General features: G+C 41.8%; 1 protein-coding gene across 1 annotated transcript; it reads right to left on the reverse strand.

Moving 5' to 3' along the window:
* Positions 1-11,061: 11,061 nt before the first annotated feature.
* nfil3-5 (nuclear factor, interleukin 3 regulated, member 5) lies at positions 11,062-20,655 on the reverse strand. The gene is made up of 2 exons (XM_063883996.1): positions 20,252-20,655; positions 11,062-14,830 (listed from the first exon to the last, which is right to left on the reverse strand). Exon 2 carries the CDS (start codon positions 14,370-14,372, stop codon positions 12,585-12,587), a length of 1,788 nt encoding a protein of 595 aa, XP_063740066.1. The 5' UTR covers positions 14,373-14,830; positions 20,252-20,655; the 3' UTR covers positions 11,062-12,584.
* Between the last annotated feature and the right edge of the window lie 1,740 nt (positions 20,656-22,395).

The raw sequence follows: 22,395 nt of genomic DNA on the forward strand, positions 1-22,395 counted from the left end.
TTGGGTAAAAACATTGCACTCAACAGCATTAAAGTCATTCAGGGTTACAACAGTTTGTATTAAAGGGCCATACAGTCTGTGGATTATTCCTTGCAGTTCAGACAAACTATAAGAATTCAATTTTTCAACATTTAAAATGGAAGAAAAGGAAAGTTAAATGATTAAAGATCTGTAGAAATGTATTGAAAAGAGCAAAAAGAGAAGAGTTGGTTCAACGGGGTCGTTCTCCCGCCTTTGCACCCTGATGAATCATTAAACAAAGTGGAAGGTCAGAGGTCACGGTGACAGATGTGTGTGTGTGTGTGTGTGTGTGTGTGTGTGTGTGTGTGTGGAGGTTGTGACCTGTCTGGCCGGTTTTGCTATATGTTGTCGGAGCTCTAATTTCCATATTCTGAACCCCGACTCGCTTTAACCTTGAATGACAGTTGGAGGGGGGATACATCTTTAGAAAAGCCCCGTATTCGGATGTTGCATTACTAATTATTTCAAGGTGAAGCTTTGGTTTACGGTCAAAGGTAGGTTAAGGCAAGGCTCCAGGAAATGTTTTTTGTTGTTGTCATTGCAGTCTCGACAGACAGTCTATAGTTTTTAACCATAGAGAGAGACTTGGCCGCAGCTGTAGATGGTGTCCTGTTGCTGTGATTCCTCTTTGCTTTCTGTGCCTCATGTTTGCACGATTGCCTTCTGCCATTGACGTCTGGCCTGATCCTTTAAGGTGATGGGGTTGATATTAAAGGCATTGCTTAGAGCCTTCCTTAAAGTGTATCTATGGGCAGCCGGTCTGCCTCTTGCCGGATGATATTTCCCTCTAATGAATGTCTTGGGATTCGTCCATCTGCAAGACATGGCCCAACCAACCTGATGTCGTTGCCTCACAAGAAATACCTCCTGGGAAGCTTTGACCTCTGCAGGACAGCTGTGTGTGTAATCATGTCCCTCAAAGTTATGCCCAGTATACGCTTCAGGCAGCACAGATGAACTGTTTACCCTCCGCTCTTGATGTGAGTATTGGGCTAAACCACCATACAGAAGTGGGCAGACCACAAAGGCCCTCTTCACCTGTGTCTTCATGTGGACTGTTCAAGTTTGCCTTTGTCCAAAACTCTAGCTGTCCACTTTCCCAAAAGAATAATTATTTCCCAAGTCGAGGGGCAGGAATTGTTAGACTTCATTTGTACAAGGTTGAATAAGTTACCGTCTGTCCTTGTGTGTGGATAGACTCCCTCTGTTGGTCATTTAAAGGCTTGATGCAGGAAGAGAGAAAAGAATATATCTTAGAAAGTGGGCGCCAAACAAACTTGATGGTCCCTAGTATGATGGTTTAGTGTGACTGGAGGATGCAGATGAGTTCTGGGGGCCAATGTATCCGTTCGAACAATCAGGAAGGGAATGCTCGTACTTGAGACGGAAAAAGCTTTCATAAGGTCAATGAAGGCCATGTAAAGTGGTTTCCTCTGCTCTCTGCAGCTGCCTCTGACAGAAGATCATTTATCTAGTAGATCTTCCTGCTCTGAACCCGGCCTGTGCCTCAGGGTAAAGCTTTTCTGTGAGGTCCTGGACTCTGTTCAGTGCAACTCAAAGAGCTTACCGTCAATGCTGAGAATGAGGATATGACACGCTTGTTGTTAAAGTAACTCTTGTCTTTCTTATTCTTGTGCAGGGTGAAGAAGGTAGCCTCCCTTTAAAGGGAATGCACCAGATGGAAAACATACCCCTGGTCCATATGTGTTTGGTGAACCCTATTAGTTTTGACAGACACCACCTGCGCAGGATGTCTAAGAGTCACATGCTCTATTTATCCTCAGCTGACTGCTGATATTGCATTAAAGGCATCCATGTGTTTTCCCCTGACGCTAATGCAGAGCATTTTTTTCCTCAATTGTGGTTTCTTGATGTCCTCCTCTGCCCCGGAGCCTTGTGGCTAATTGACTCTTTTAATGACTTGCAGTGTGTGAGAGGTCAGATCAGGCCGCTTTCTTGGCTTTCGCCGGACCAACATTCAGTCAACTGGTATCATGTGGAATCCCAATATAAATTAGTCCGGCTTCGTCCCGGTTTGACTCAAGGTTTTATTTGGAGCTGCTGAAATGAATTTTACATGGTTTGTTTTTCCTGGAGCGGTTGTTCTTTTTAATGGCAGGAATAAGCCCTTAGGCCAAAACCAAGTCATCAGTAGTTTGGTTTAATAATCGCTCATACTTTGATGTTTGCATGTGACTGACAGTCTGCAGACTTTCCAGATAACATAAAAACAGAGGTGAGGAACAATCAGATCATTTATTTATGTAAAAAAGCCATACTAAAGTTAAAAATACTCAGTGACAAGTGAAGTTCTGCATTAAGAATGTTACTTAAATCAAAGTATAAAAGTATTAGCATCAAAATATACTCTATACACTATACTATAAGTATCAAAAGTAAAAGAGCTTGTTGTGCACAAAGGTACATCTAAACGGATATATATTTTTAATTATTGATGCATTAATGTGCTCATGACTTCAATGATGTACTTGGTAATGGCAGGTTTATTTGAATTGCTTTATACAATACCGGGTAGCTTAACCTATAATAATATATAATAATACTGTGTAGATTTATATATATATTTATTTTATACGACCACGGTTCACTTTCAAAGGAAATAGCAATGATTATTTTATTATGTTAAATGTTTGGTGAGTATTCGAGAACAACACGTATCTGTCTGGAGAGTCAGCCAAACAGTAAGAAGAGCATTTTTGGGTTATTTAATCAACCTAAGATGTGTAGATCTGTTTAAACATGACAACAGATTATCATACTTATTTTCTATCAGCAGGGAAATATAATGGCTTTGTAGAAGGATGACTTTTAACACATTTCAGAGAGCATGGCAGCATGAATTGAGCATGTTGCTGTGGTTCCACATATTGGTGAAATTAAATCTGTGCACGGGGCACTAAAATACATTTCAGGTGAGGGTGTAACGTTTACTCTGCTGCTGATCAAGAGATTGCCAATCACCAGGACATTGTGTACTCTTGTCCTCTGTGGTTTTTATTAAACAAAAAATGCATCTCTTTGTAACTTTTTTCACAAGGCCTGTATAAAAATGAGCTTAATTCATTTGAAAAAATACTATTTATCAAACTTTTAAAATCCTATGGAAGTCAATCTAACGGTTACAAAGGGTCACAAAATGTCTACAAAAGACCCATCAATGACAAAGAGACACATAATTACTATAAAGAGAAACAAATAAAACTGCACCGAGACGCAAAAACAACAACAAAAAGTCACAAAATTACTCCAAAAAGAAACAAATTTACAAAGAGACACAAAACAACTACAAAAAGACACACATATACTCATAGTCTAAATCTGTTTTAAATGAGGAACGTGCATTTGTTCAACATGTGTCGCATGTGTACTGTTCACTGAACTGAGAATAATAACCAACGACTAATCACATATTAGTGTATGTGTGCGCGTTTCCTTGCATGTGAGGCAGAGGCCACAGTACAGTCCGTACAGTACGCACTGTACTGTATTCCTACCGTATGCCAGTGGGAGATTTGCTTCTCACATACTCAACATTCAATCTTTGAGCGAACACACAAACACACACACACACACACACACACACACGCGTGTGTGTGTGTGTGTGTGTGTGTGTGTTGTGTGTGTCCTGTGGTTGTACAGTGGCAGATCTGTGGTGTAACAGTAGACAGATGGGAGAAATGGCTGAGACTAATCTAAAGGGGTTAATCCACTTAATAACCACCACGGAGGCCTGCAGGTTACTTCACTCACCACAGCTTCAACATGTTGTTTGTCTGTCAGGCTGGAGCTTTAATAATGTTGCCTTACATGGAAAATGCAGACTGGGTATTAATCTTTATGTAGCAGCACAGTACCAGCTGTTTTTCTGTATGTGACGCAAAACATGACGTACATTTCTTGGTTAAAGAATAGGCAAGTCTGTCTTATACAATACTCGCATTCCAACATGTACATCTCTGTAATCTTTGTCCTTTCCATACATCGCCCTGAAGATATCCTTTCTTAACCCTTAGTGAACCAAATAGACCCAGAGCAGCGAGGTGAACGGATAGTAATACTTATACAAACGAGGATAACTTTGGGAGAGAATTGTTTGGCAAACCCAGATTGCTGAAGTGTCTTACCTTCTCTCCCATGTTAGATTATTGTTTTTGTTCGGCTGCACTCAAACATAAATATCCTGTACTATTTTTAGTCATAATTTGATACATTTTAACACTGGGAGGTTTGAGGTCAGCATTACGTTCAGGGTGTTGAGGGAAGGTCCAAATGCTTATAACAGCACTGCCTGGTAATTTATTTCAAACTGAAAACATGCAACCCTTTAATTGAGTCATCAAAGTCCAAGAGTGTCCTTCTTGATTGATATAATGATAAAAAGAAATAAAAAAGCAAGCTAAATTAGCATAAAATATAGTGGCATAAGCCAAATATGTTCACACATATTGCCAGCTTTAAGGTAATTTTTTTATGTTAATGATTAATTCTGATCTAGATTAAAGAGGTTTGATGATAATGAATATGTTTTAGTAGAAAAAACCTATTTCATAGAGATGTTCCAGTTAAAATAGTCATGGAACAACGTGGCAGCTTGGATTTGTCACTGTGTTTTCTTGAGTTAATGCGCTCAACAGCTATGAGTGTTCCTCTGATGTCATTAGGCTGTTTGTATTGTGCAGATCAACAACTGAATCATTATTAGCAGATATAAAGGGAGACATAGCATAGCACCTGAGTCAGAGTTCCCTCACAGCTACGTGAGAAACTAGTCTGGACTGAATCAGTTTTCATGAACACATAGCATGAAGCTGTTCCTTCATTTGAGTAAGAAGTCACGTTTTCTAGAAAGCTCAGCCTAGTGGAAAAAGCACTAAAAAAGACACTCAATGTACAAAAAATACACGTACTGTTTTGTTGAGGTTTCTAATGAGAAGTAGATTTCTTATTTAAAAAAAACGTCAAATAATAATCTAAACCACTTTCATGACTGTGCTGTAAATATGTAATATAAGCTTGGGCTAGCAGCCAGCTGGCTTAGCATAGCATAGCTTAGCTACAGAACAGGGGGAAACATTTAGCTTAGCTAACTGTATCTAACTCTGTGTTCTTTAGCAAAAGAAAAAAGAAAAAATCAGCCTGCAGTTACAGTTCCTGACATAAAAGGTGCGGGGGGCAGGCATTCTTCAACTTCCGACATGTGAAAGAGAAAACGAAAGCATACTATTTAGGATTTAATATGCTGGCAATGCTGGACATGGCCCTTTTTAAAATGCTCTTGAATTACCACCTCTCTGGAGAAGCTTGTAATATCACTGTGTTGTGTGTGGTCATGGGTGCTGATCTTTGTGAATTGGACACTACATATTATCTAGACTTTAAATAAATGCATAACAAGATGCTATTTTCCTGGCAGTGCAATTGGGGTGTACTTTATCCCTCGTGTCTGCTTTGAGAATCACACAGGGTGTTTTGGTCTTGATTATACAGGTCTAGCTGCTGCAGGAGCTTCCCAATCTTTTTGTGAGTTCTCCCAAAAGAACAATTTTGGTTTTATGGAGTGTTGTGTGATGGACTACATTTTGTCTAGGTGCAGTGACTTCCTATTGTCTTAATGATAAGCTAAGCTAACTTACTGCTGGCCGTACCTTCAAATGTAGCTTAGGCGATGTATACATCTTGTCATATAACTCTCGGCAAGGCACTTAATAAGAGTATCTCCCAATATTGTGTTTAAACTCTGAGAGAATTGAGGATTGGATATTGGATCAAATATGCTGAGTTCAATGCAATAAAGATCCTCCTGTTAATATTTAGAGATGTTCTGAAAAAAGTGTGTTTGCCTTAAAGTGGAAGTAACTTTTGTACCACGTGACTGAGATGGAAAAGCACAGAATTGTGTTAGAAAAAATGACTGCTCATAGAGGACAAGTTCATCCTTTTCTGGCAAAGTGAATCCACGTTTTAGTACATTTAAACTCAAATCTAACTTTTCATATATGTAAAATAAATACTTACACCCTTAAATAAATTCGACAGTCAAATGTTGGATGGTTACGTCATATGCCCAGAGCCTTTCACTCTCTCACACAAACACACGCACACAAGTACGCCAACAGGCTACTTCCTGTAGCACAAGGGCACATGATATGGTAACAGGACCCAGGGGTGGTTCAGCATTACATAACATGAAGCTGAATCATCTCTCTCGCACGCATGCGCACACAGTAATTCCTAGTGGCCTACTTTTATTACCAAAGTGCACAGCTTTCTTGCGGCTTATTTTTTAAGTTGTGACATAAACCTATCTTTATGGTGTGTTCTAAGTTGTTTTAGTTTATCTGTCCATACATCCTATACACACCTTGGAAACAGTGCACACACACTCACACACACAAATAACCTGACCTATTTTTTCTCTCAGTGCAGGACAGAGGCAGGGAGGATTGGATGGGTCAGGGCAGGCAACATAACTCTCTCCTGAACGGCTGCCAACCCAGCATGTTCAGCAGAGGCGTCACTTTTCTCTTTCAGGCAGGCGTGTACCAAATCTGAGACCCATTTACAGTGGTTTTAAATAACATGTTAATAATCTGTGTTATCTAACCTTTAGATATCACAACCTATAATGTAACATGTACTGCGAAAATTTGATGGTATTTTAATTGTATACCGCCAAAACATGCTAATGCAGCCTTGAAATCACAAATTCAGTGAGGAAAGAGACAGAAGGTGATCCAGTTAATCTAATTAAAGCAACAATCATCATAGGAAATGATGGATTAAATCACAAATTCAGTGAGGAAAGACACAGACGGTGATGCACTTATTCAAAATTAAAGCATCACAGGAAATTAAAAATGAAATTCAAGAAGCAAAAAAGGTTTATTCATACAAGAAAACTCCAAGGCACTCTTTTTTAAACAATTAATCCTGTCATCTCACTCTCGCCTTCAGGTGTTCAAAAAGAGTGCTATACAATTTTCTATTTTTTGTGCCAAACTTCTTTTGAGCCTGGGCAGCTTCAAGGTTATTAATAGCCCTAATAAACTTAACTGAGGGAACTTGAAACTCTACATTAGCACCCTTGACGCTGCAAAGTGTTTAATAATTGATTACAGAGTTATTTCTTCCTTAACTAGAGAACCTCACGGTGAGCATGACTCATATGCCTCAGACCGGTTTCAAATATTAGGGTCATATTTTAATCCTGATGGTTCTAACATGTCTCTCCTCGTCAAATCCAGACTTTTATTTGCCTCTCAGCGCATGTTTTATTATTTAATTTTATTTGATGTGATGTGAAATCTTTCCACTTCCAGAGTTTGTTTACATTAGATGATGCGAAACCTTGTGATTTGAAACTTTATGAGTGGATTGTGAAAGACAAACATGTAGTTAATGGTTAAAGAGACATGGGTCCGTTAGTTGCACAATGAGTTTCCACACCGTCGGGCTCCTGATGATTGCTCCCTCTCCGCCTGTCGTTTTGAGTCTGGTGTTATGGTATTTGACACCTGCTCGGCACAATGTAACATGTACATTCGCCATGTGAACACACAGACTCATATGTACCAACACACAGGCGAACACACTCCCCCAGCTCCGTCCTCCTCCTCCTGCTCCTCAGCCCATCCCTACCTCTCCCTGTGCTGCTGACCTACATACTGCAGCATCCTGGTTACATAACCTGCTTGGGCTGTTGATCACCGCAGGCAGCGCAAGGCCAGCACCCCCCCTCTCTAACACACACACACGCACACACACACACACACACACACACACACACACACACACACACACACACACACACACACACACACACACACACACACACACACACACACACACACACACACACACAGGTGGCTGAGGATGTGTTGCCAAACAACAACACAAAATTCCAAAGTAAGTCGAACTAAAATGTCCACGGTTTTGTCATCTGTAATGAGGCACTGCTGTGTATGTGACATTCATCCAGACGTGGCAGAAGTACTTGCACAAAAAACAGTGTAGAAATACTAAGTAAAAATCCTGTATTCAAAATTGTACTTCAGTAAAAAGTATTATTGTTATACTGTACCGAGCAGACGTCAAATACCAAGTAGCCTATTAGCGTTAAAAGTGTAAGTACTGAAAGTACTCATTATGCAGAATACCATTTTAAGCACCAGATATTTTTTCGTTATTTAACTAAAATGATTTGTACATTAATGTGTGTACATCACTTCAATGTCGCTTTTGATAAACTACAACCTAACTGTATTAGGTAAGTTGAAAGCAATGCTATTAGGTTCAACTTAAAATTATTGCTTTCAACTCACCTAATACAGATATGTGAAATGTGTTGATGTAAAACACTCAATTAACGTCAGCGTTTCAGATTTTTCAGAGCAGGGCTTTTTTTGACTTAGCTTTGCCTATAATGATGTATTATAATGTGTGTTGATTTATAAACCTGTTAAGTAATTAGTAACTAAATATGTAAAATAAATGTAGAGGAGTAAGAAGTATAAAGCCTAATGTGAAAATACAGAAGTACAGAACTTGAGTAAATGTACTTAGTTACATTACACCACTCATCAAATTATATTAAAGCATAGTTTTCTCAAAACCGCAAATGTCCCCACTTATATTCCAGTAATTCAATGAACAACAATAGGCTTCAGTTTCTCATATGAGGTCACCAGGAAAAGTTATATTGATGATAAAACTAATGTCATGGAGATAATCCTATTACCTCTGAGGCAATAATCACTATGCAAGTCATTTTTTATAAATATCAGCCTAATGCAAACTGATACATCGGCAAAACCCAAGTGTGTGTGTGTGTGTGTGTGTGTGTGTGTGTGTGTGTGTGTGTGTGTGTGTGTGTGTGTGTGTGTGTGTGTGTGTGTGTGTGTGTGTGAGAGAGAGTGTGTGTGTGTGTGTGTGTGTGTGTGTGTGTGTGTGTGTGTGTGTGTGTGTATGTGTGTGTGTGTGTGTGTGTGTGTGTGTGTGTGTGTGTGTGTGTGTGTGTGTGTGTCCCTAAGGCAGCAACAAGAGAGAGCTTCTTTATGCGTAGTTTGTTCAAGTTTACACGGTAGATGCATGTGACGTAACGTCCCCTCCCTCCCTCTGTCAGTCCTTCACTCTGAATAACCCCTCTCTCCTTCTTCACCCCTCTTCTTTCCTCACCCTCTCCTCCATCCTCTCCTCAGTGACCTACTTTTACTCTCCTGGCCCGTTTGCACAATCCTCCGCAAAACACAAAGCTGCTTTTACAGCTCAAAGATGGGTGGGGGGGAGAAAAAGGGTTGAGTACAAGAACAACGCGAGGAGGGAAGGCATGGGGGAGGGGGGGGGGGCGTAGGAGGGAGCATGGGGAAAGGAGAGTGCACTACAAAGCACTGCGGTTTTTCTCAAGAATGTCACCTTGTTATAGCTGGCTGGTGGTAGAAAACAGGAGTTTCATACGTCAAACTAAACTCAGCTGGTTCATCTGCTGGGAAAGTGGATTGCGTCACATAAGGTGATGAACTCTGAGACTGAAAACATGTCCTCCCGCCTTTGTTGACATTTTCAAACCTGATCTTGCCGGCCTGTGATTCTCAGGAAATATGGCTGTTTCCTTGAAATTGCAACACCTATGTGCTAGTATTACAGGCTCTCATTCCTGTAATTGCTCTTGTGTAACCCTCGCCAGCATCACGCTCAGCACCATGCCAACTTGTTGTTCCCATTAGCTCCTCTAAGGGCAGGGTCAGACGGGGGCTGCCACTCGCGCAGTCTGACGCACATTTCTCCTAAGAATGTTATGTAACTTGTTTGTGCTCGTCCTGTGATTCTTCTCCCTGCTTTTGTCCAGCTCAAGCACATCTGTGAAAGCGTTGGCTCATTTCTGGACTTACATCAGAAGCAGAAAGCCGAATATGTAGCGATGCTAATGTGCTGGTTGACGTTACACTGCTTATTAGTGAGTGGTTTTACAGGCTTGAGCTTCTCACTCAGTAACCCACTGTTAAAGGAGCCAGTTCTGTATGCTGCTCTGTATAGTGTTTGAGTCCACTTCCTGATGATTTTAATTACATCCATACCTAACAATCTTTCAAGCTAAATTAAAAGCTCAAATTGTATTAATTATGGAGTAATATTTTACTTAATAATCGTTTTGGGCTTGGATGAGGCTTTTAATGCAGGGTTAGGGTTCATCAATCCAAGTAGTTTTTCTGTATGCTAGACAACATTTAGTCAAATAAGTCATTTTAACTCTGCCAAATCATGAGGTAATATATGATTTTGAATATTGTAATATGGCATTAGTGTTGTATTTTCCTTGCTATAAAGCAATAAATTGATTTAATTTTCTGAACCTACAAGACTATTCAATTATTTGCCTTTACCCACTTATTTGTTTACACATTAATAATGATTGCTCGTCAAATAATGTTTTGTCAATATTTTGTGAAAGCACAAATAGTCAAACATAAAACATAATTGCAGGTATTTAGTCCCCCCAAAAATAGTATTTACTGTAATGTGATACATGTACATAATTGCTATATTCTTTTCATTCATTTTTAACTAAGATAACTGGTTGACCTTGACAGTTTTCATGAAATGTTGTGAATATGTTAGCCACTGAATATACACTTGTGTGCAGACTGCAGGCTGTTTATGAATTATGAAGTGTACTCTGTGGCTGTTATTGCAGTCATGTGGATGTTGTGACTGTCAGTATAAATATATTACATGAATATTCAGACGGAGGTTAAGTTTAGAGAACAATTTCCCTCCTGTACTGCGGCCCCGCACAGTCTGAGTGTGTTTCATCTCAGCGAGTGTGTGTCAGTGGGCGACATGAAGTGATGAGGGGAAGTTTACTGCGTCGGCTCACAATGAGCTGCACTGGCAGACTGGGATGTTTCTGTCTGTGAACTGTTAATCAACTAGTTGGTCTTCTGTTAGAAAAAGTGTGTGTGTGTGTGTGTGTGTGTGTATATATCCTTCACCATTCATTATAGGGACTCAAAGAGACATACATTAATTTAACAACCTTTAATTTTTTCTCCATTTTCAATCTTTCACAATGTAAAATGAGTGTTTTCGTAACCATTTTTGCATATCCACATGAAGTATAACAATACATAATCACTTCTGGACAAGCCTTATTCAATTTTTCATTTTTTTTATCCATTTCTTTCGGAAACAACAAAGGTTATACGGTAACACAGAGTACAAATGGTAACTGGGGCAAAGGGGAATATGGGTAAATACACAGCACAAGCAGAAAGAGCATAGAGCAAAATGACACAACAGGATGACAGAAAAACACACGTAATAATCAAGCCCAAAATAATAACGGAATATAATAGAAAAACAATATTAATAAAATAATAATAAAATAATAACAGCAGTATACAAGAGATTGAGAGACAACTTTACATTTATACACAGTGGCCAGAGGCAGGCACCAGGAAGGGAAACAGTTAAACGTGTACAGACTGATCTACGGTAGCTAAAACGACTCAGTGCGGGGGGGAGTGGGCTCGTAAAGACGTCGGCCAAAGTAGGGACGAGGGACAACACAATAAAGAGGCACCTTATGAAGAGAGAGCAGCTTTGCTGGTTTTTTCGATGGGAGAGCCATTTCGTTTATTAGGCAGACCATATTTGTCTGGAAATGACGATGTATTGAGCGGCTGGCAGATGGCTTGCCTTGTGCTTGTCAGGTTTTGCAAACAGCAAAGTGTGACTGCATAGCCTTGACTGATATGCGTTAGATAAATGGCCTTGACTATTTCAACAGCTCACCCGATCTGATCCATCAATTTAAAAAAAATTGTACCTTATTTTTTTATTTTCTTCTTTTTCTATACAACTTGCGGCTCATGTAAAAAAAAAATCTTTGAGGCATTTTCTAGACAAAAAGCGACTGTACAAGGTGTCTCATCAAGAAAGAAAAAAACACTTTTCAGTCTACGACTTCACACTGCTTTATTTTTTGTTGTTTTCTGCCACATTTTTCTTCTTAAAATATATTTTCCATTTATGCAAATGTATGTCACAGTCATATACAATCTAAGTGCTTCAGAAGTGAAGGGGACTTGTGTGTGAATGTGGTCAGACAGTGGAGGCTCAAATAGTACAGGTGTGTGTGCAGAGGGAGGCAACTTTTTGCCGAATAGGGAGATGCTAAAGGAGGGATGCGTATTCTTTGGTCAGAGGATTGTTCCCATAATGCCACAATTAACGCTGGCCAGCCACCAGGGCAGTTTACAAAAATGGATGACGTTTGAGTTTTCCGTAAGGGAAATACCCCAGACTCCAGCTCTGGAGGGTTGCCTTCCTGATTAAGTGATCTACCAAATGAGACGAACAGGTAGGGGAGATTAAAGGGAAGAGGAACAGCGACACAGTGAAACTTTGTGATATCACATCCTAACTGCACCTCGCGCAGATCACCGACTCTTCTTCTCCATGTCTTAGGGTGGCGATGTTAGTTGTTGTGGTATTGTCTGTTGAAGACGACAAAGACGTGTCAGAAAAAAAGATCCTATGTGTCCTTACTCTTGCCTCTTATTGGGCCCACTTCTGCTACTTGATCCCTTTTCCCCTCCCTCCTTTTTAGCCTCCTCTCCCTCATTCAGAGGGTTGATCTGTCCCGCACAATCATTGACATTGTCCGCCTCTTTGCTCTCGCCGTTCATCTGGGAGCTGTGAGGGTTGCTGGGCAGAGCTAAGTAGGGGTGTTGAGGCAAAGTGGGAGAAGGGGATAGGGACATGTTGACGGTTCCCTCCATCTGCAGCCCCGCCGCCCCGTTGGACAAGGCTCTGTACTTGAGGCGGAGCTTGTGGGGCAGGGCGGTGCCTTTGACCTCGGCTTGGAGCTCGCTGTGTGAGCCTGCATGTCCCGCCTCCTTCTGATGGTAGCTGCTGATGTCTGAGGAGGACGAGGAGGGAGACTCGTCGTCTGTTGACGCCTCCTTGTCAGAGCTGCGAGGGTCCCCGTCACTGGATGATGTGTCTTTAGTGGAGGAGTTCCCCTGGTAGAAGCCACCTGCTCGAGGGCCTCCCTCGTACGTGAGAACCGGGGGCTCTTCGTCCAGTGTGTTGAGGTAGCCATTATGCTGTGGGAAGGAGGACTCGCCCTCCTCCGTGTTTCGGGTCAGATCAGGGGCAAAGGGGTTCTGTTGGCTTTGCTGCAGACCGCCCTCCTGCCCCTGGTAGCTGTAGTGATGGTGGCTCTCCCGCTGCTGCGTGGTGGGGTCGTACTTCTGCTGTACATGCTCTGTGGACTCAGCATGACCTTCGGTGTAATCGTACTGAGGCGAATCCATGGTCTTTGTCCTCTCCAGCTTCTCAGCGACCTCGGTGATGTCTGAGAACTTGGAGGTGGAGTGCTGCTGGGGCCTGCTCTGCTGCTCTTCGGCCCGCTGGGTATCCATGGGGTAACAGCCGCTGCTGGAGCGGTACAGGATGACACTCCTCTGCGCGGAGGTGGCCTGAGGAGCTGGACTAGGGGCCTTTATGTGGCACTGCTGCTGCTGCTGCTGCTGCTGGTGGTGGTGCTGGTAGTCCATGGCACTTTCAGCCAATGTGGCGCTCTGCTGGTGAGGAGAAACCACAGCAGCAGGGTTGCCGTGGTAAGCTCCATTCTGTATCGCCTTGCTTTCCAGTCCGGCCATCTCCATAATTGCGGGCTCCGTCTTTATGTTGAAGCCCATTGGTTCTGGGCTGTCTCTGGAGGAGTCGTCGGACATGTCAGAAATGGAGCCACGTGGAGAGTACTGGTGGAGCGTGTTGTGGCGCTCGCCACGGCCCGACTGTTCGGTTTCAGACGAGTCCGAGTTCAGCATCACCTGGGATGCGCTGGAGTAGCCGCTGCTTGAGAGGTACGGGTTGGGGGTGCCGTTGTTGCTCCCACTACTACTGTTGACACAAGCAGCGCTGTTGGCGATCTGCTGACTTTTCTCCATGTAGGACGCCGTGCTGATGAGGCCGAAGCGCAGCTTGAGTTGAAGGAGCTCAGTCTTTATGCGGCAGTTCTCCTCGTTCAGCGCCATGACGCGGTTCTCCAGCACCATGTCGTTGAGGCGCCGCTTTTCCCTTGAGCGCTTGGCAGCTTCATTGTTCTTCCTTCGCTTTTCCCAGTAGGAAGCATCTTTCTTCTCATCAGAAATGAACTCTCGCTTGCGGCGGCTACTCGCATTGGACTTGGAACCTTTAGACTGGCGGCTGCTCCGCGCTTCTGGGGAAGGGGATCGGACGCTGCCGCTGTAGGAGGAAAAAGTGTCGACATCCATGGCATTCTTATTGCTTGTTGATGGGAGGTGTAGACTCAGACTTTCCATTTTTTCCCAGCTGTGGGCCAGAGTGTAACTCTAGCAAAGGGAAAAGGGGGAAAGGGGAAATTCAAAACAAGATGAGACTAATGCTTCGTTACTGAGGACTAAGTCGCAGGATCTGCAAAAATGTCTTGATGAGGTATTTGTGTTCCTTGAAGGGATGGCCTCATTGATTTCTGTTATTGTTCAAGATCGAAACTTTCAAGTGTCCATATTCGCCAGGAAGATTAAAAAGAGGTGGAACTTCAGAAAAACCTCAGACATTGAACCAGTGTTCCAGTGATCTCCTCAGTCTTTGGAGTCTTGTTGGAGTTGATTTAGACTTTATCTTCCTCAATCTTTAGCAGAGCTGTGATGTCTGTCAGGCTGCTGCTCCCAGTGCCTTACAGAGGATGTAGGTCAGTCCGTCTACTTTGGGGGCTCCCTGAGGATCCGGTTCAGTGCTTCTGTTTACTGACCACTCACTGGATTAAACAGAGAGAAGGAGGGAGGGGAGAGAGGGAGAGAGAGCATTAGATTGGATGTAAAAACACAATTCATAGTAACATATAATTACATTTCAGCCAGGTGAAATTAGACTCATGAACTGGAGTACAAAGCTTTAGTGCGGGTCTCTTGCACGTAAGGGATCAATACTCAGGCTGCTGTGGCTGGGATTAGACATACTGTATGTGCGGCTGCTGCAGAGCTATTGTGTAAGAAGGGGCACTGTCATAGTCACATAACAGGACTAAAAAAGACTGACCTGAGCCAGCTCTGCAGAGACTGACAGATAAAGAGCTGAGGGAGGGGCGTAACGGACGAAGATATCATAACCGTTATGATATATAACTGCAATTGTAGTATGGTATATTAAATCACTTATGTGCACATTTCTGCTTCTAAATTATATTTTATAAAAAGAATCACGAGGGAACAGATTTAAAGAAATGCATCAGGAGAACTCCGGCAATGTCTTTGTTGCTTAAGTAGTCATCACACTGAGCGAAATTACACAACTCCCCAGGCTGCAGCATGAACACCCTTATGCAGTGTCAAAATCGTAACAGCAGGAAGCCGCGCTCACACAACATCTCTTGCGATACCCACGCCGTTTAAACGCAGCACAGACGGATGTTGACGACAGTCCGGCGTTACGTAATACCTAGATCTGCACTTGTTTTTGTTTATTCTGGTTCTCTTGCCGCACTGCACTGCACAGCTGATATGCGCTGGTAATTAATAACACATCACTACACTGAGCCCGGGAGTCCATAGGAAACAGGAAAACATGTTTTTTTATGACACACACTGGCAAATGATCCAGGTCACTGGGCCTCTGGGTAACAATGACTCCTCCAGTGTTGTATTTTCATGCATAGCACTGGAGTTAGCGCAAATATTAACTTTCATCATCACTCGTTGTTTTATTACGTAAACTTCCCAGATTTCAGAGCACGCACGGATTGGAAACTGGAATCATTGCAGCACAATTACGGCTTCATGGACGTTGCGTTATGTTTTGTAATTTACCAGTCTCTTCACTTCTGCTGCATTTAAAGATTGTCAACTTGAATTAAATAAAGAATTTTGAATATTTAAATAAAACAAGCAGCACGAGTATGCATATGGCCATTGGTACAGGAGCAGTATTAAGTATTTGCATTTTATTTTTGAAGCATTCACTGCACCTTTTTCATCCAGTATACCACAGAAACTATGGGGGAAATGTCAAATAAAAATAATATATATCAGTTAAAGTGTCTTATAACAGATTCCATCCGACAGTACTTTTGTGTTTCATGTTGAGAGCTTTATCTTCAAACTTGAATTTGGACAAATATAGTAGCAGAGGAATTTGGAAGCATGGTTTATGAAACAACAAGCAGCTGCTAAATCCCATGTGTGCTGCCATATTTGTCCTTTATCTGCCATGGTGTGAGCAGAGAAAGCAGATCTGAACAAAGAAACCCTGCCGACATCTTCAATTATATCAACTTTGCTGTGATGGCAAGAGAGCTAAACAGACTCCTTATCCCAAAGAGAGTTGAACAAAGGTACTTGACTTCAACAAAACTGACTCACATCGACCTTCTTTCACTACGCTGCAGTGTATTGGTTTCAATGTTTTATTGGTCATATGCACAGCATATACAACGTATATGTTGGCAATGAAAATCTTATATCCCATGCTCCTCCAACAACTCAACATATATAGTGCAAATAAGATAAATAAAATAGTGCAAAAACAGAGAAGAATATTTACAATAACAACACTAAGGATGTAAAGATGTAAAATATATACATATGTATTGAAATTATTTAAATACACTGTACAGTAATTTAAATACTTTACACTGTTGAATGAGGAGGTATAGACAGATGCATATATTACGTATAACAGATGTATATGGCAGATATGTATAATATATAGATATGTGTACTATAAACAGATATGTATGGCAGATGTGTGTAATATATATATATTTGTTCCCTAATGAAAAGCCACTTACATCTCACCATCGAGTCAATGCTACATAGCTATTTACTATAAAATACATCCTTAAGATTATTTAAATCCTGTCTTTTCTTCCCTCTCAGTCAATGATCCTGTTACATAATCTCATATTTATAAAATCCGCATTGAGACCTTTGAACAGCTCGACTTCGGCCCCGAATAATTAACCATTTATTTACTCATGTCTGTTATGTTGTAACTGGAAGTCTAGCTCTGCTGCAGGCTGCTCTTCAAATTGAATTTACCTTTCAATGCCAAACCACGATTTCACCGTCTCCCTTTCTCAAAGAACGGGAGTAAAGCTACACCGTTTGGGAAGGTATTTGGACAAAACCACCAACAGATGTGGAAAAATGTGGGGTCAGCCCCTCCCTGTCTCGCTAACCGTGAATCATTTTAATAAAGACTTTCAAGGGAGGGAGGAGGCGTGAAACAAAGGCGGCGGGAAGGAAGCGCGCATACGTCTGCGTTGTCCCACTGACCTAGAAACGACGCTAAGCAGTAAACACTCCTCCTGTCTTTGACGGTGCGCCATTAAAATAGGTCAGTGGGGAGGGAGGCCAGGAGAGGAAAGGAAGGGAGCAACAGAATGCACTCTAAAAATAGAGGGAGGTGAAGTGTGGGGTGGGGTGGGGGGGAGCACAAGAGCTATGGGGTGACTTCAGTTTGTGGAAACCAGAAGAATTATACAGAATCTGCAGCAGGAGGAATAAAAGAGCCGAACTCAAAGTTGTCATCTGATTATGAAGCCCCAGTGATCTTCATGCAACATTAACCCCTGCTCACAGAAGACGCCTTGTGCAGCACAGAACAATGTGAATCAATAGCAGATGGATGTCGGTAGGGAGAGATAGGGAGATGGCGTTGACGTCAGAGCACACACCCTTCTCTGCAGCCAAATTCACACATAACAGGCTATCTCTCAGGACCGCATGGGGAGGGGCTGCCGTGGCTGCTCATAACGTACGTGCTCTGAATTTCTCTTGTTGCAGAGCAAAGCTTGTGTAACGCGTGCATATTACATCGCAGCCGGAGCTACAGGTTAACTGGCCGTGAATACCCTGCTCACTCCCCTGCTTACCCTCCTCTATGTGCTCTGAACAAAAGCCAATACTTGAGCCACAATAAATGGGGGATTCTGGATATGATACAATGTCTAATTGGCTTTTTCTGCAGAGGCTAATTTCCCATTTAAACCAATGATTAACTGCGGCCACTGTAAGCCGTCTGTTTGCGGTCTTTCTGGCAGTGGAAAACACAAGTCTGAAGTAGTTCCCAGGCACTTGCTGCTTAGGGAGGAATGCCTCACCTCTGACCTCCTCTGAGGCAAGTGTGAGTAAAACGCTTGGCATCCTCTTCCCCTCCTCCATCCTTTAAGTGATCCAACACCACACACGTGGAGGGGGCCCCTAGCCAGGAGCCTCCATTTTGCCACAGAGTTTTTGTGTCAAGAAACAAAACTAGCAGACAGGAATCCAGACTTTCCAGGTCAGTCAGTGAGACCCATCGCTGAGGGCCATTTAACACTTCCTATTAGCAATACACTTTACCTCCACTAGATCTTCCAGATTAAAGCACATGTTTCCAAAAAAACATGATCTTATTATGATATGTTCAATCTGTTTAGGTTTACAAATTTGAGTTCAGCAACCTGAATTCCGCCTAGGGCATTATTAAAGTATGCCTTCCTTTATAAAGTCTGTTAGTGTTTCGAAGCTGACTTGGTCAATTAGTGACATGTGACCCATATTTTGTACGTTTCTTTTTTATCTAAAACTAATGAATAGACACTAAAGTTTAACAAACAGGACAAGTCACTGTGGTTACTTAAGGCTGTATGAATGAGTCCACAGTGTGCCCTGTTTCCTCATGTGTCTCCTCACCCAGATTCAGGTCTGACCTACATTCAGAGGGCTGGCTGGGAACGGAGCAAAGCAGACGGCTCTGAAACCAGACCAGCTGGCAGCGGCAGACTCTAAGAGCTCACCAGAACTCTGGCCCGGCATCACTAGACAGGGGTTTCCATGCATTACATCACATCCTGGATGTTCACTTGTTGTTCTAATTTCAGTCACGCAAAGAAAAAAGAAAACATTCAATCTGGTTGACTTCTGCTTTTCTTTTTTATGTTCCAAGTTTTCTCTTGGAGGAGACAGACTGAGAAAGTTAAAAATAACTCGCAGACACTGAACAGCTGCGTGACGTCATTGTTGAAAGCATTTTTAAAATATCTATATGCTTTAGAAAAAAGCATATGGTGTTAACTGTGGTATGAATGATGGGAAAAAGGAGCAGGATGGTGTAAAGGGGAATCAATTACAGGCCCCTGTGTGTCCCGGGAGAGAGCTGCTGTTTATTGCTTCTCCCCGCTGTGTGCTGGTTATGTCATACCCTCCAACTCCCTCAAAGCATTGCTCTGTGCTTTACTTAACACAACTCATGAGGACAAGGGGAAGAAAAAAGAATCACCCAAGGACTCACTTTGAATTAAAATCAGACATTTTGTGGCTGTTTTCCCCTTTGAACTTGAACACCTAAAAAATTCGAAAAATGTTCCGCACATATTGGGAATTAAAGACACATAAATATGAAAAAGATATATAATTGTATTCTTAGTAGATTATGGTTGCATTCGTTCATCCTGTGGTATCTCTTTAATACTCCAAAATGTGTTTTTAATGATATTATTTACACCACCCTGAAAACATTAGATGTGCATTTAATCTCTTTTTATATTCTCTACCTCCACTATGACATGAGTTTCACCTACATTTAACAAAATGTGGCATTCGCACTATCCTTTGTGCTTACCCATGCTTTAAACCAGACATGTGATTGCATCAGTCGACAGACAAAAACACTATTGAGCATCTAATCGATCAGAGGGATGTAGTGACCTACATTTCAACGACATTCATAAAGCCTACAATCCGCAGCACGCCACGTGCAAGAGCTAATACACTGTAGTATGCTACCCTGTGTGTCTGCATTAACCAGACAACACACAGCCAGCTCTGCCCCCATTCCCTGGAAAACACCAGCGTGGAGGAAATAACCTCGCCTTGACATTGAGCACACAACGTGGGATACAGCCAACCACGTTTTCTCACATATTTTACACGTTTCGTGTAAATAACAGCGAACAATGCGACAAAACCGGCAACAAAGTAGCACATTGGCGCAGGGAGAGCCGTGTTTTACGTGACAAAAGCGGTCTCAAAGTCACGGCAGAGACGAGAGTCGCCATGTGAACAATGACCGGCCACGAGCATCATGTCCTCACTTCAACACACCGCTGAAACACCTAATATTATCCTGAATGAAATACATATACGGAGATAGAAACAGACAAAGGAAAAAAGCAGCCTTCCGCTCAGTCATAACATACCTTTCCGTGTCCTGGAGGGGGAGAAAGATTCCGGCTTCCCCGACACAAAGCTGTCTCGCTCCCGTTTCCTCCTTTTCCTTGCGCGTGTGGAAGAAACCTCCCAATAAAGCCGAAAAGTTTTCGTCTCCTTCTGCTGTCGCAGCTCGACAGAGTGGCGGTGTAGTGAGAGGCTCTACTGGATGCTGTTTTTGTGTCTTGGCTCTCGCTGCCTGTGTGTTGTGCGCTGCCGGACCCTTTGCTCCAGTTTCTCCGGCTCCCTTGCTAGAAATATGTGTTAGTAGGTCAGCGGTTGCATAACAGCTCTTAGGCTGCCTCGTCACGTTTTTGTCCTCTGTCTCTCCGCGCAAGAGTCTCTCTCTGTTATTAGTCCCTCTATTTTTTCCCTGTTCGCCACCCCTCCATCCCTATCTCCACCTCTGCTCCATCATGTAATCCCAACTCTTTTTATAACTTGGCCCTGAATGCATGTTACACAGACATCATATTACTGAGAGGTCCAATAATAGCATGCAACAGCATGTCCTTGACCTGTGGAAGTGGACACTCACTGTCAGTCATTATAGCCTTGGTTCATTTTTTAATGGTTAGTGAAGCAAATAGAATAACATTTATTCTGAAAACAGGCTTTTTCTTCTTTCACTATTTGCAAGCACACTTTTGGATTTAACCTCAATGTTAATAGTTGAAAACAAGGAACTTATTTTGTGATCCATTAGTTTTGAAGCTGCCACTGTGGAGCTACAGGACATATTTAAATCATGTGCGTTTATAATGCAATCAGAATTGAATTATTTACTCTGATCTTTTACTTTACCAATATTACAGTGTATTAATACTCACTTTGTATGAGTCCTGCATTCAAAACGTAACTTAAGTAAAAGGTCAAAATAAACAGCATCAAAATATCCTTAAAGTTTACAATTAGTAATGCATAATGGTTTTAACTTAAATGTTGCAGTTGGTAAAGGTGGAACTAATTCCAACTACTTAATATACTGCCGGTCATCATACATAATAAGTATTCTATTAATAGTTGATATACAACTTGCATTAATAACCTCAATCAGTACAATTGCTTAATTTCAGCACTTAAGGTTCACTGATTTTAGCACCAAGGTCATTAACAGTAGGATTCATTCTGGTTTGTTTAAAGAAATGTTGCTTGATGTAATTGCCAATGAGTAATAGGCTGTGCTTCTTGTTTTTCTTACTTATTTGCAATAAATGTAAGAATGTGTCAGCCGTGCAGAAAGACGGGATGTAGGTCATTGAGGATTGTTTAGACACATGCAGAGTGTATGTGGTAACAGTTATAATAGCTTACCAACCCACTTATTACACTGTTCCATGGATTATGAGCATGTTGAATATTGAATTCACTGAGGAAATATTCATGCCTCAGACCGATTGTGTATCTGTTCAGAACACAATATGCTAATGTTTTTGCTGGTGAACAGAGTTTAACCCTTTGTTTAATCAATATGGTCTTTAGAAACGTGGCCATGATCTGATATCTTTTGCTTATAATAACATACATTCAGTTATAGCAGTAACATTGATAAATACTGGATTCTATCTAAGCTCATTTGAATATAATTATTCTATTTGAAAAACATAATTAAAACACACATTAAAACTAGATGCCACACTGAAACCACATCAATGCATTGGAAATTGTAAGCAGCTTGAACCCTGCCCCTTTTGTGTGTGGTGTTAATGTCAATTATTTAAATTTTTTGCTCCCTTTTTTTGTAAAACATCATACTTAAATCATTGTAACTATCCATGGCCATTATAAATAACACATGGAAGATCTCTAATAAAACATGAATTACACCATTGTTTTTTATACCCTTACAGTCAACTTGTTTATGTTTAGTGTCTTCTGGTTTGTCTGCTTATGAGCTTTTCTATTATCCCATAAAGCCCATTGTCCTCCTCACCACTACATTTCATGAGCAGTTGCGTCTGCCCTGTTTTGGTATCAGACACACATCCACTTCCAACCCACTTTCTCACTCACATCCCTTCCCCCTACCTTGACTCAAAACACACACATGCACTCATTCACCTCATCCACCACCACCACCACCACCACCATTAGACCATGTGGGGGGGGGGAAACCTTGAACTTGTCTAGCTCC

Source organism: Eleginops maclovinus, chromosome 5 (assembly GCF_036324505.1).
Source record: "Eleginops maclovinus isolate JMC-PN-2008 ecotype Puerto Natales chromosome 5, JC_Emac_rtc_rv5, whole genome shotgun sequence".
NCBI classification, from domain to species: domain Eukaryota; kingdom Metazoa; phylum Chordata; class Actinopteri; order Perciformes; family Eleginopidae; genus Eleginops; species Eleginops maclovinus.